Source organism: Quercus robur, chromosome 4 (assembly GCF_932294415.1).
Source record: "Quercus robur chromosome 4, dhQueRobu3.1, whole genome shotgun sequence".
Classification (NCBI taxonomy): Eukaryota; Viridiplantae; Streptophyta; class Magnoliopsida; order Fagales; family Fagaceae; genus Quercus; species Quercus robur.
The window spans coordinates 19703809-19716554 of NC_065537.1; the positions used below are offsets into that span (position 1 = coordinate 19703809).

General features: G+C 35.7%; 2 protein-coding genes across 2 annotated transcripts; both read left to right on the forward strand.

The window, feature by feature from the left end:
• Nucleotides 1-8649: 8649 nt before the first annotated feature.
• LOC126720802 (probable serine/threonine-protein kinase PBL1) lies at nt 8650-10354 on the forward strand. The gene has a single exon (XM_050423625.1). The coding sequence runs from the start codon at nt 8847-8849 to the stop codon at nt 9885-9887; it is 1041 nt and encodes a 346-aa protein (XP_050279582.1). The 5' UTR covers nt 8650-8846; the 3' UTR covers nt 9888-10354.
• An 892-nt stretch (nt 10355-11246) lies between these two features.
• LOC126721510 (leucine-rich repeat receptor protein kinase EMS1-like) lies at nt 11247-12489 on the forward strand. Its single transcript, XM_050424558.1, has one exon. It carries the CDS (start codon nt 11467-11469, stop codon nt 12487-12489), a length of 1023 nt encoding a protein of 340 aa, XP_050280515.1. The 5' UTR covers nt 11247-11466.
• The last annotated feature ends 257 nt before the right edge of the window (nt 12490-12746 follow it).

The window sequence follows — 12746 nt, forward strand, 5'->3', positions numbered from 1 at the left end:
TATACCTTGGTAGAACGAATCATAAACTTGCCGAATCTCACTCTTTGCTTGCTTTACAAATTCTTTCTTACAATCTCTTTACCTTTTGGAATAACTTAAAGTCACCCAGGGCCGGCTCAACAAATTTTGGGGCCTTAGGCGTAAATTTTAAATGGGGCCTTTTTATAATTAAATATTAATAAAATAAAATATATTTATATATTAAATTTTTTTATTTAAAATCTATTTTTCTTGCTTTTTGAGATGCAAAATTACTAATTAAGTTTTTGTATTTAAGTTCTTCTAACATTTCTTTTTCAATTGATAATATAGCTAATCCACTTAATCTTTATTGTGACATAATAGACCTTAAATAAGATTTTATTAATTTTAATAAGTTTTTCATATCTGGATAAATATTTCCTAGTAGACATTTATAATGAGAAAATATTTATAGATAAATAAAACACAATTTATAATTAAAAATGATAATTTAACTAAAAATAAAAATTTAAAGTATAGAACAATAGAACCTGGTTATTATAATTTTTCTAAAACCATGATCACTTGAAAGTTTAAACCTGCACAAATAAAAATTAATTTAATACGTGGTTTAATAAATTAGTGTCACTATAATACAAATGAGTTAATATGATACACATCAAATTATTAATTGGCATTATAATTTATAATGATAGATAAAGAGTAAAAAAAAAAAAAAAAAAAAAAAAGAAGGGGTGAGAAACCGTCGGACCAAATAACTGTGGTCAGTGGTCTTTAACCAAAAAAAAAAAAACTCTGGTCAGTGGTTTGTCACGTCTGTGGACTGTGGGCTGTACTGTACAGCCCACAAACGTGACAAACTTGTACTCCTATTAAAAAAAAAAAAAAAATGAGAACCATCCAGCCTTTTCTCCACTAGATCTTATATTTCTATGGCTAAGTTTTAAAGCAGAAAAAGGTCCACAGAGGGAGAGGGGCAGAATTAGAAAAGCATCATAGCAAAAAAAACGTGTCCCATCCCATCAAAGAGGCAGTGCAGTGAAAGTATGAAACAGACTAAAAATATATATAATTTAAGTTAAAGAAATAGAAGACTCTTGAGTATTTATTTTCAGAAAGACAAAGAGAAAGAGGGGAAGAACTGAAGCAGAAGAACACCTTCTGTGAATGTCGGCTGGTATGCTGGAATCAACAAAGAAAAATTTCAAGCTAGAGGGGTTAACTGAGTTGATGGAAAAAGATCAAAAATCAAGATGAAGATGAAGAAAAGAAAGGTAAGACCGTAAGAATATAGATGGAGAGGTAGAGAGATAGAGAGATGAGAGGTTTTTCTTTTGTTTTTGACATTTATAATCTCTATTTTAGCATATTTCAAGACAATTACGTTATATTATTAATGAATTTGTCTGCTATTAATTTTAATTTTAACATATTTCAAGAATGGGTTAATACATTTGTCTCCTAAAATTTAATTGTGTTAGCTGAACTTTGACTTTTTTTTTTTTTTTTTTTTTTTTTTTTTTTTCAGTTTAATCTTTTGCATTTTAGGATACAATGGGGCCTTTTTAATGCATTTTATTGACCAATAAAAATGCTTAAAATTTTTTTAACTAAAATATATAAATAAATATATTATATATATAAATTTTTTTTTTACAAGTGGGGCCTTCTTTTATTTGGGGGCCTTAGGCGGTTGCATCTCTTGCATCTAGTGTTGAGCCGGCCCTGAAGTCACCAAAGAGGCTACTAGGGTCTCTCCATATATTCCATACTCTAAATCCTAGGGCACTGTAGATGGTATCCCTAGAGAGAGACAATCTATTTAAGAGAGCACTGATAAAAACTATACATATGTTGTTTCTCCTAATCTACTGTAATCTGATTGTTATAGGAATATTTAAATACAAATAGGGATAAAACTACTATAAGATGAGTGGTCCTTAAAAACGCTCAACTACTCATCTTAAATCACTCCACAACAGATCACTAATCTTGACAACTTATCTTAGGATCAGTTTAAATTTGAACTCATCAAATTAAGCCCACATATTCAATAACCCATGTGGACAATACATGGGCCATAGGTTATAGGTTTAGTCAAATCCAATCCAATTAATAACATCTCTTACGTGTCCACATTGGGTACTATAGTCAAAATTGGCTCCTTTTAATCTTTTGTCCAATCCTCTCTTTATATAGAAAACAGAGTGTGCAACTTGACGAGAAGGTGTAGGGTAGGAGTACTAAATTAAGTCACCATCTAAACTAACATAGTACATCACTCATAATATCTCATCTATGCCCAATATTATTTGATCACACCCAATCAAGTTTCTTTGATCCCTCGTGAGTTCAAAACTCAAAGCAACACTTGATCCCATACCATATAATTTACTCATGATTATATCGAAAAACAAATTCTTCATAATTTCATGAGCTATGAGCTATAAAATGAATGGTATGTTTTAAATAATAAACTCATGTCAATTCATTCACACTCGACCGCTTTCCTAGACATGCTCCGTGAGATTATATTATATTATGGCCCTAAGGCAACAGTGTGGACACCCCAAAAAAGGCTTTAGGTTTGTCACATATTGGGTCCTTGGCGACCTGGCTCTTTGTGTGCATTGTTTCTTAGGTGAGGTGTGTTTGTAAGTCTCTTTTTCTTATTTTATTTTTAGGAGTCGCTACTAATCATTGGTTTTGTATTAGGTGTGATTGGTCACCTATTTGTCTAATTCTTTTTTAGTTACCTAATTAACTAAAAACCAATTCAAGGGTAATTAATTAATTAAGGTAAACCAAATATATAATGTGTTGGAATGGGTAATTTAGAGAATTGGGGTTTTCAAGAATGTTGGCATGAATTCTAATTCTGGGTTTCGGCTCTTAGGTTTTAATTTTCTGGGTTTTAAATTTTGTTTTCATGTTTCATGTTTAATTTGATGTGGATTTATAGTTTAATTTTGTGTTATTAAACCAAATAAAAAAATTTCACATTAACCCGCCACATTTTTTAAAATAAACTTATCTTGGTGCTTTGACGTAAGGCTCCTAGGTTCCTAGCATAGTTTCTCTTCTATGCAATATAAATCTCGGTCTGTTGCACGTCCCTTTGGTTCATAGCTCACTTTTGCCCCATTTGCTTCAATCATTTGAGTTTCGTGACAATGGCAGACGAGGTAGTTTTACTAGATTTCTGGCCTAGCATGTATGGGATGAGGGTCAAGATTGCGCTGGCCGATAAGGGGATTAACTATGAGTACAAGGAGCGGAACCTGGGGAAGCACAAGAGCCCTCTGCTTCTGCAGATGAACTCCGTTCATAAGAAGATCTCGGTTCTCATCCACAATGGGAAAAGCCGGTGTGTGAGTCTCTCGTTATCGTTCAGTACTAGACAAGAAGGACAAGTCTCCATTGCCGCCCTCTGATCCATGCCAGAGAGCTCACGCTGGGTTCTGGGCTGACTTTGTTGATAAAAAAGTACGTTTTTGCTTTTTATTTTTTTAAAGTTATATTTTTTCTTGTGTCATATAAATATTAGCGCAAAACTTACTTTACATTATGATTCTTATTTATTTTTTAAATAAGTAATTAGTTGAGAAAGAGATAATATTCTTACCACAAATATAGAGCATTATAAAAGATAACATAATTATTGAGCTATTACTTCTGATCCATTAGGTTTCTTAAATAAATTCAAACACATGAAAGCATTGACCAATTTGGCACAAACTTTGTTATATTTTCCAAGAACAATTATGTTTAATGCAATCAATTATATATTTGAATTTAATTGAGGTACTAATGTACAATACACAAGGAACCATAACTAAATTTTGTATTAGAAATTATTATTTTATAGATTGAAATGAAAATGAGTTGAACCCATGTTTTAAGAGATTACTAACATGTCATTGGACAAAAAAGAAGAAGGAAAAATTAAACTTTTCCACCCTAAATTATTACCGTAGTTACACATAACTCTCTGAAATATTGAAACACATGATTAATACCCAAAGTTTTAACTCTATTTCAATGTCCCCTTTGCTATTTGTTTGGATGTTAAGTATGATGAAATTTACTATTTAAAAACTATTTTCCCCTCTCCAAAACATAATGGAAAGAGATAAATTAGTCTTTTAATGCTGAATTTCATTAGTCTTAACAACTAAATAAACTACATGGGGTTAGGTGTAACATATATTTAAATTTGGGGGGATGAAGGTTGATAGTTTAGGGGGTTTAAGTGTGATCGGGTGATAGTTTAAGTGGAAAAATTGTAATTTGTCCAAGAAAAAAAAAAGATGAACTAAATAGGAGGCAAAAATATAAATTGATTGTTTCTATTTTCCTTTCATAATGACCATGTTGAATTTTTGGCACCGAATCTAAACCTAGTTTCTGCCTACTCTTGACATTAGTCACCTTATCTTTTCAAGAAGGCCTGGTAGCCTGTTATTTTTTTTTTTTTGGAAAATTATTATTTCATGCTTTAGCTATACACATATTGTACACACTTGTGTGAAATGCGGAAACCAAATGTCTACATTTTAAAGAAAGTCCACATTTTATACATGATGTGAAAGGAATGTGTATACACAGAGTATGAAACAAACACGGTCCTTTAATTTTTAGGAGAGTTGGGTAGTATGTCTCTCTTTTTATCTCTCACTCACAAGCAAGAATAACTTATATGCTCCATTTCTTGCTCTCTAACTTTCTAATGTTTAAAGACATTCTACTAGTAGATTTTTTTTTGGTTGAATACTATTAGCATATATAGTTTTTGGTATCGTATAATATACGATACATACATCAAGTGAAAAAAAATATTTCATCATAAATATGTAGTAACCATGCTTATGAATCATACAATACATAGATGTGTATTGTATGAATCATTTCGTATCATGTGAATTGTATGTATTGGACAATACATAGAGATTTGGGTTTATTGTTTTTTTTTTGGGTGAAAATTTGTGGTCTAATTTGAGTCCAAAAAGTTTCTAGACTTGTTTTTAATACAAAATATTGGGCTACTTGATTGAGCCTAGTAAAAAAATATGTCCATGAGTTTTTTTTTTTTTTTTCTCTTTTCCTTTACAAAATTTGTACTACATACATGATACTTTGCTTTCACATTTGTAAATGACACTAAGAAAGATAAAGAAAAAGTAATTGAAACATAGAAGAACAAGAAGAGATAATTTTTTTTTTTTTTTTTTGATAATGATGAAGAAAATGCTAATGAAAAAAAATAATTTTATAAGATGATGAAAATGAAGATAACATTTACTTAGATGAAATTAACTCGCAAGATGATGAGAAATAAATTGGCTTATATATTATGTATGTAGGGACTGGGTTTGAGCACTTCTTCTATTAGATGAGTGGACTTAGGCCCAACTAGCTCAATACAATAAATTTATAGAGAATGGGTTTAAGAACTAGGCCTTAGTGAGGGTTACAACAACTAGGCATGGTTATGAGTGGGTTGAATAACAAGGACGTGGACTAAAGTGTGAAATTCTGTCCTCGGCTCTCATCCAAGGAGCTTATTGTTCTTATTATATCTTCAGTACTTGGTTAAAAAGGTTTCAAAGATCATACAAATTGCTACCGTATTCTCTCTTTCTAACTCCCCCTCCATCTTTTCCTAGAGGATTTCTTACATTATATATTCCTTTTCAGTTGATCTTGGCCCTCCATTTGTTGATCATGCAGGTCACTACTTGAGTGCTTGTCCCATTAGCCGCCTTCCCAAGCCTTCTGTGAGTTGCATCAATCAAGGCAGCATTGTTCAGGGGTCATTTCCTCATTAATGCGGCTAGAACGTTAGTTGTGGGCATTTAATGTGGAGGTGACAGTTTCTCTTTGAATTGCTCCTCCACCATGCTCCTATGACTGACCTACTGTACTTGTCCTTTTTCTTGGGATGCTTTGAAAGGCTACCTTTGATGGCGTGCCGCTCTTCCCTTCTACGATTTCGGTTGGCCAAGAACAGGATTGTCCTCGGCGATGTTTCTTGGCAATTTGGACTTTCTTCGTTCGTCCTTGGGCATTTCTTCCTCCTCGGTGTAGGCCTTGGGCTTAGTATAAAGTGGGCTGAGGTTGCCAAATTCTTTGACCCCACAATAGCCCCTTAAAATCCTGCTATATGGCTCCTCAGATAGAGAGGAGGATTTTGATGTCCTCAGGCCTTTGTCATGGCTTGTCAGGTCTTGTCCTCCGTCAGTGCCAGAATCTTTTCACCTGTCCAAGGCACGTTCCCGGTGCTTCTGTATATGAAGCGCGCCCTCATTAAATTCTGGCAGCTCTATGCTCCCCACATTCAACGATGTGATGATAATCTAACGGTGGAGATTTCTTTAACTTTATGGGCGGGAAACACTACAAGAAATTTGGATTTAGGTGGCATTTTTTTTAGTGACGTTTTTAAATTCACCACTATAAGTAGTATATTGTGATGTTTTTAAAAAACGCCACTAAAGAGTGATCCTTTCTCGACGTTTTTCTAAAAACGTTGTTGTAACCCAAAACAATAGCAGTGTTTCTTAAAACGCCGCAAAAAGTATAGTTTTAGTGGCATATTTTTTGTTTATAGTGACATTTTTAACCCAACATATAGTCCAAAAAATTTTGGGGAAACAAATAGTGACTTTTTGGATAAACATATACGTTTCCCCAAAATTTGTCATTTTCCCATTCAAAATTTCGCTGAGTGGGAAAGTTCCCACTGTTTTATCCCTTTTTTTTTGGTCTCCTTTCCTTACACATTTTTTCATTCCTTTTTCTTTCTTATCATTCTTTTTTTTTTTCCTCAAACAAACTTCCCTTCCCACTTCCATATTCTCCCCCCCCCCCCCCCCCCCACCCTTATCACTTCTTCACACTAAGTCACTACCACCACCGCCCTTGCCATTGCTGACCCATTGATGGATGAGCTCTTCCCTCTCTAGCCACCACCCGTTGCCACCACCCACTGCCACCACTATTCTTTTTTCCCTCTTTTTTGGTGTTCAAGTTTCTTTAAAGTGTCTTTGTGTTTTAGCTTATGGGTTTGCTTTGATTTGGTTTTTCTTTAATGGGTCATGGAGTCTTTGTATTTTGACTTATGAATTTGTTTTGATTTAGTTTTTCTTTAATAGGTCATGGAACTTTTGTGCTAATTTTTGTTGTTTGCTTGTTTTTGTTGGAGTTTGGTATAGAAAACTCTTATTCAAATTTGGATTTTTGAGCAAAAAGACCTGAGCATCAAAGGCTGAATTATTGTAAGTTTATGTACAAGTTTGTAAATCTTGTTTTTTGTTTTTTTTTTTTCCCTACAATTTTTTTTGTAGTGTGTAGATTTTGAATTTTTTTGTTATTAGTTTTGAGGTTTAGCTAGCTTGAAATTAATTTTTTTTAAAAGCTCACTACCCACTAATGTGTAAATAATCTCAACTAAATGCTCTTTATATGTGTGTGTATATATATATATATATATATATATATATACATATCTATATATTGTTACTAAATTTTCATGCACCATGACTCATTAACATTGAACATTTGATATTGTGGAATAATGATGATAGGTCTATTTGATCTATTACAAGCTTATGGCAAGCATATGTTAGTTATTGTTGAATTTTCAGTAGGTTTATATAGCATTTTTAATATTTTAAAAGAAAAATAATGAGTAGGTTTTGTGATGTTTTAAAAACGTAACTAAAAAGCAAAAGGACAAATTCTTTTGCGACGTTTTTGAAACGTTGCTATTGGTGTGATTATTTGCGGCATTTTATAAACGTCGCTAAATGTATTTTCCTACGTCATGTACGAAAATGTTATATTATTTAGTGATGTTTTATAAAAGTCACTAAAAGTTTTTAAACGCCATTAAAGAGTAATATATAGTGACGTTTTTCGAAACGTCGCAATAGACCTATAGCGACCGCTCTATTGCGACGTTTTCGAACGTCAAAAAAAAAAAAAAAAAAACGTCACTGTAAACCATTTGTGTCTATAACGATATTTTTTGGGTTTTTAGTGACGTTTTACAAACGTCGCCTAAACCCAGATTTATTGTAGTGAAAATTCGCACGGTTACTTTTAATTGGAGGTATAAATACCCATTTGAACCGATTTGCCTCTTTACTTTTACACTCAAGAGTTCTTGTGCACATATTCTGAGTTCGGTCAAATCTCCAGCCAAACTCATGTCTCTTTTCAGCATAAAAAGCCTGTCCAAGGAGCTTTTCCTCATTTCTGTAAGTTTTCTTCTCTCTCTAACTCATGTTTTCCTCATTTCTTGCAAATTTTTTTCTTAAGTGTGATTGTCCCATGGCAAGTTGAGAGAGCCCTATAGTGCATTTTTTTTAACCCTATAATGGCGTTTTAAAACCCTATAGTGACGTTTTGGAACTCGATCTCCCTAAAATCGAGTTCTATGCAATTTTTATTTATTTATTTATTTTTTAAAGTTTGATAGGGCATAACTCGGTTTTAAGGTAACCGAGTTCTTTAAGTAACTCGATTTTAAGGTCATCGAGTACCAAAACAGGGACATCCCCCTATATAATTTACAAACAAAGACATATTACCAAATATTTTACCAAACAAGGGCAAAAGGCTAGATTTCTCCTAGAATTGTTTTAAACAACCATTAATTGATTATCCACGAAAGTCTCTGTCCGAACTCCGAAGACTTGTTGAGTGAAAAACCCAACTTCCATGAAACTGCAAACACATTTTCCACCCAATTCCAAACGAACGCGTTTCTGAACAATGAATATAGTCTCCAACTCTCAACTCTCAACAATAGCATATTTGTCTTTCTCTTTTATGTTGAATATCCTTTTCTTCTGTTCCGTATGGATCGCGTTCTCCAAGCAGTAGTCTGGGTGTTCCGGTGTCGAAAACCCAAGAAAACCCCACAAGCCCAAAAACCCGTGTCCACAACAAAAACCGGGCTATCCTCCATCACTGTCGTCGATCAGATCGCTTCCTTCGACCCCAACCTCGAATTCTCCATGACTGAGCTGAGGGTGGCTACCAAAGACTTCTCCCCAGAGTTTATCATCGGCGGTGGTAGCTTCGGAACCTTCTACAAGGCCCAGCTCTCCAACGGCGTCACCGTGGCCTTCAAGAGACTCAACCCAGACGCTTTCAAAGGCTTTAGGGAGTTTTGGACGGAGATGGTGACACTGGGTATGCTACACCACCCAAATATCGTTAAGATTTTGGGCTATTGCATGACCAGCTCCGATAGGCTCCTTATATGCGAGTATTTTCAGAATGGCAGTTTGGACCAGTGCTTGCACTTGGAGCAGAAGCAGGATGTGGCCGCGTTATCTTGGGGGACCCGGATTCAGATTATCAAGGGTGTGGCTAATGGCCTCTCTTTTTTGCATAGTTTGGACAAGCCCATTGCTCATCAGAATATTAAGTCCCGCAATGTGTTCTTGGACTCCGATTTTCAGGCCCATATTACTGATTTCGGTCTAGCAAGGGGGATTGACAACTCCACTTCTTATGCGTCCACACAATCTGCGGATACAATGGGTTACTGTTACATGCCACCTGAGTACAAGGAAGGCCTCACTTCAGCTACACTCGAGGCTGATGTTTACAGTTTTGGGATTTTAATGTTCGAGATTGCTACTGGAAAGCGCCCCAATTTGCCAACCCTTTTGGACGGGAAAGTGGTTGGGATAGTCGAATGGGCCAGAAAAATGCTGGCCCAAAAACAGCATATGGAAATGGTGGATACCAGTAGTTTGAGGGAGGATGGCCTAGTAGAGGCCCATGTGAAGCAGTATTTTGAAATTGCAGCAAACTGTACTGGTGAGATACGAAGAGAAAGGCCAACTATGGCTATGGTTTTTCAATGGCTAAATCCAATTCCTACGTGAATTTGTATTGCATTGTCTAGATTTTTTTGGCTGCAGCAGGCAAGGCAGCACAATGCTGCAGCCACTCCAGCTGGAGGGCATAATGGGTATACTGCTACCACGGTTGTTCGTGGGACCACAATTGGGGCACACCATATGAGCAATGCCGGGACAAGGGACTGGACAGGGACAGCTGGGTCAAGTGACTCATGAGCGTGTGGTGGAGGAGTCTCATCCTATTGGGCCCAGGAGAAACACAACCCATAATACCAGGGTGGAAGGGAATAATCCCCCAGGATCATATGGGTCTGGGTATGGGACTGCTCCTGAAACTACAGTTAAAAATGTCAATGTTTGTTTTAATGAGGTTGTGGTTTCTTTGTTTTCTAGGCTTGTTTCTGTTTGGACGTGTGTATTTGCAAGTGGCTTTTCAATTTGAATAAGAATAAGAACACCATTAAAAAAAAAATTTCGGTGTGCTTTCTGAATTTTGGATCTTTGCATTTCGTACTGCTAAATAAACAATTATGTAATGTGGGAAAAAAAAAAAATGAACATCTCTTTAATTTTTTTTTCCTGTACAGCCACCATACATGATAATTCCCACCAAGCCATGGGCTGCCCACCATGTCCCCAAATTCACAATATATTCCCCATCTTCGGTTAAAGCTAATACCAACTCCGACTCAATAGGTAGGTCATCGTCTTCTATGAGTGTGCTACATACAATACAAAACCTCCTAAAATCACAATCAAATTACATCTCCAGTTAAATCCTTATCCGGTTCTACTCATCAAAAAAGTCATCCTCATGTATAAGTGCACGTCAAACTACTGCATCTGTGAGAACTGCGACCCAAGTGAGTTGCAATATAAACATAATAATCAAAGTAATCATAATAAAATTCAAACATGTAATACAACAATTATTGATTATATAAAACAACTAGGTTTTTTTTTTTTTTCAAATATATGTATCACTTACAAAATTTCTCACAAAATTTTTTCTAGTATTATTCTATATATATATATAAAATAATAATAATTTCAAAATTAAAATGGATAAAATCATATTTTTAGTTGATTTTGTCACAAGAAGATTAAATGGAATAACTATATATTATCAATTATAAATGAGATATTAAAAGGTCAGTTTTCAAACTTTTTTTTTTAAATTTTTTATATAGGATTTTGCTAATGTTTATTTGAAGGGCACACAATAGTTAATCATTTTTGAAAAAAAATTTATCAAAAATTAAAAAAGTATTGATAATTTTTTCAATTCTCAAGAAAATATTTCTAAAAATAGATGGTTTAATATATGCTGGCCTTTTTATATATCATGCTACTAATTAAGTACTGTAGTTGATAGAATTCTTTTAAACAACCATTAATTGATTATCCACGAAAGTCTTTGTCCGAAGACTTGTTGAGTGAAAGACCCAGCTTCTTCCATGAAACCGCAAAAACCCTTATCCCTCCAATTCCAGTCGAACGCGTTTCTGAACAATGAATCTGGTGTTAAGAAGTCTCAAACTCTCAAACAATAACATATTTTGTCTTTCTCTTTTATGTTGAATACCTTTTTCTTCTGATCCGTATGGATCACGTTTTCCTAGCAACAGCCTACGGATTACTCTTCTTCTTCTCTCTAACCGGGATCATTACTTTCTGGGTGTTCCGGTGTCGAAAACCCAAGATAACCCAACTCGTATCCACAACAACCCAGCTACCTTCCATCACCACCGTCGATCAGAGCGCTTCCTTCGACCCCAACCTCAAATTCTCCATGACTAAGCTGAGGGCGGCTACCAAAAACTTCTCCCCAGAGTTTGTCATCGGCGGTGGCAGCTTCGGAACCGTCTACAAGGCCCAGCTCTCCAACGGCGTCACCGTGGCCATCAAGAGACTCAACCCAGACGCTTTCAAAGGCTTTAGGGAGTTTTGGGCGGAGATGGTGACACTGGGGATGCTCCATCACCCAAATATCGCTAAGATTTTCGGCTATTGCATTAGCGGCTCCGATAGGCTCCTCATATACGAGTTTTTTCAGAATGGCAGTTTGGACCGTTGGTTGCACTTGGAGCAGGAGCAGGACGTGGACACGTTAACGTTATCTTGGGGCACCCGGATTCAAATTGTCAAGGGTGTGGCTAATGGCCTCTTTTTTTTGCATAGTTTGGACAAGCCCATTGCTCATCAGGATATTAAGTCCCGCAATGTGTTCTTGGACTCCGATTTTCAAGCCCATATTTGTGATTTCGGCCATGCAAGGAGGATCGACACTTCCACTTCTTATGCGTCCACACAATCTGCGGGGACAGTGGGTTACTGTTACATGCCCCCTGAGTACAAGGCAGGCCTTACTACAGCTACACTCGAGGCTGATGTTTACAGTTTTGGGATCTTGATGTTCGAGATTGCTACTGGAAAGCGTCCCAATTTGCCTACACTTTTGGACGGGGAAGAGGTTGGGATAGTTGAATGGGCTAGGAAAATGCTGGCCCAAGATAAGCATATGCAAATGGTGGATGCTAGTATTTTGACGGAGGGTGGCCTAATAGAGGCCCATGTGAAAGAGTATTTTGAAATTGCAGAAATGTGGGCGATTTTGGCCCATTAGCATTTATTTTTAAAATATTTAGGCCCGAAACACTGTTTGGAAAATATATAGTAATATACCACTTTTTAGGTACTCGAGCTTGCCAATCTCGAGTACCATGTTTTTTTAATCCACTATCGCCCCATATTCAAGGAACGCTATAGTGGCGTTTTTAAGCCCTATAGTGACGTTTTCGGGCCAAAAAACGCCACTATAGGGCCCCTTGAACCTGTTATGGGGACTTATAAAAAAAATTTTGCAGGAAAACGCCGCTATAG

Bases quoted from the DNA above. Each gene is read 5' to 3' on its own strand.
- LOC126721510 (XM_050424558.1), top strand. From the start codon at position 11,467: ATGGATCACGTTTTCCTAGCAACAGCCTACGGATTACTCTTCTTCTTC.
- LOC126720802 (XM_050423625.1), top strand. From the start codon at position 8,847: ATGGATCGCGTTCTCCAAGCAGTAGTCTGGGTGTTCCGGTGTCGAAAA.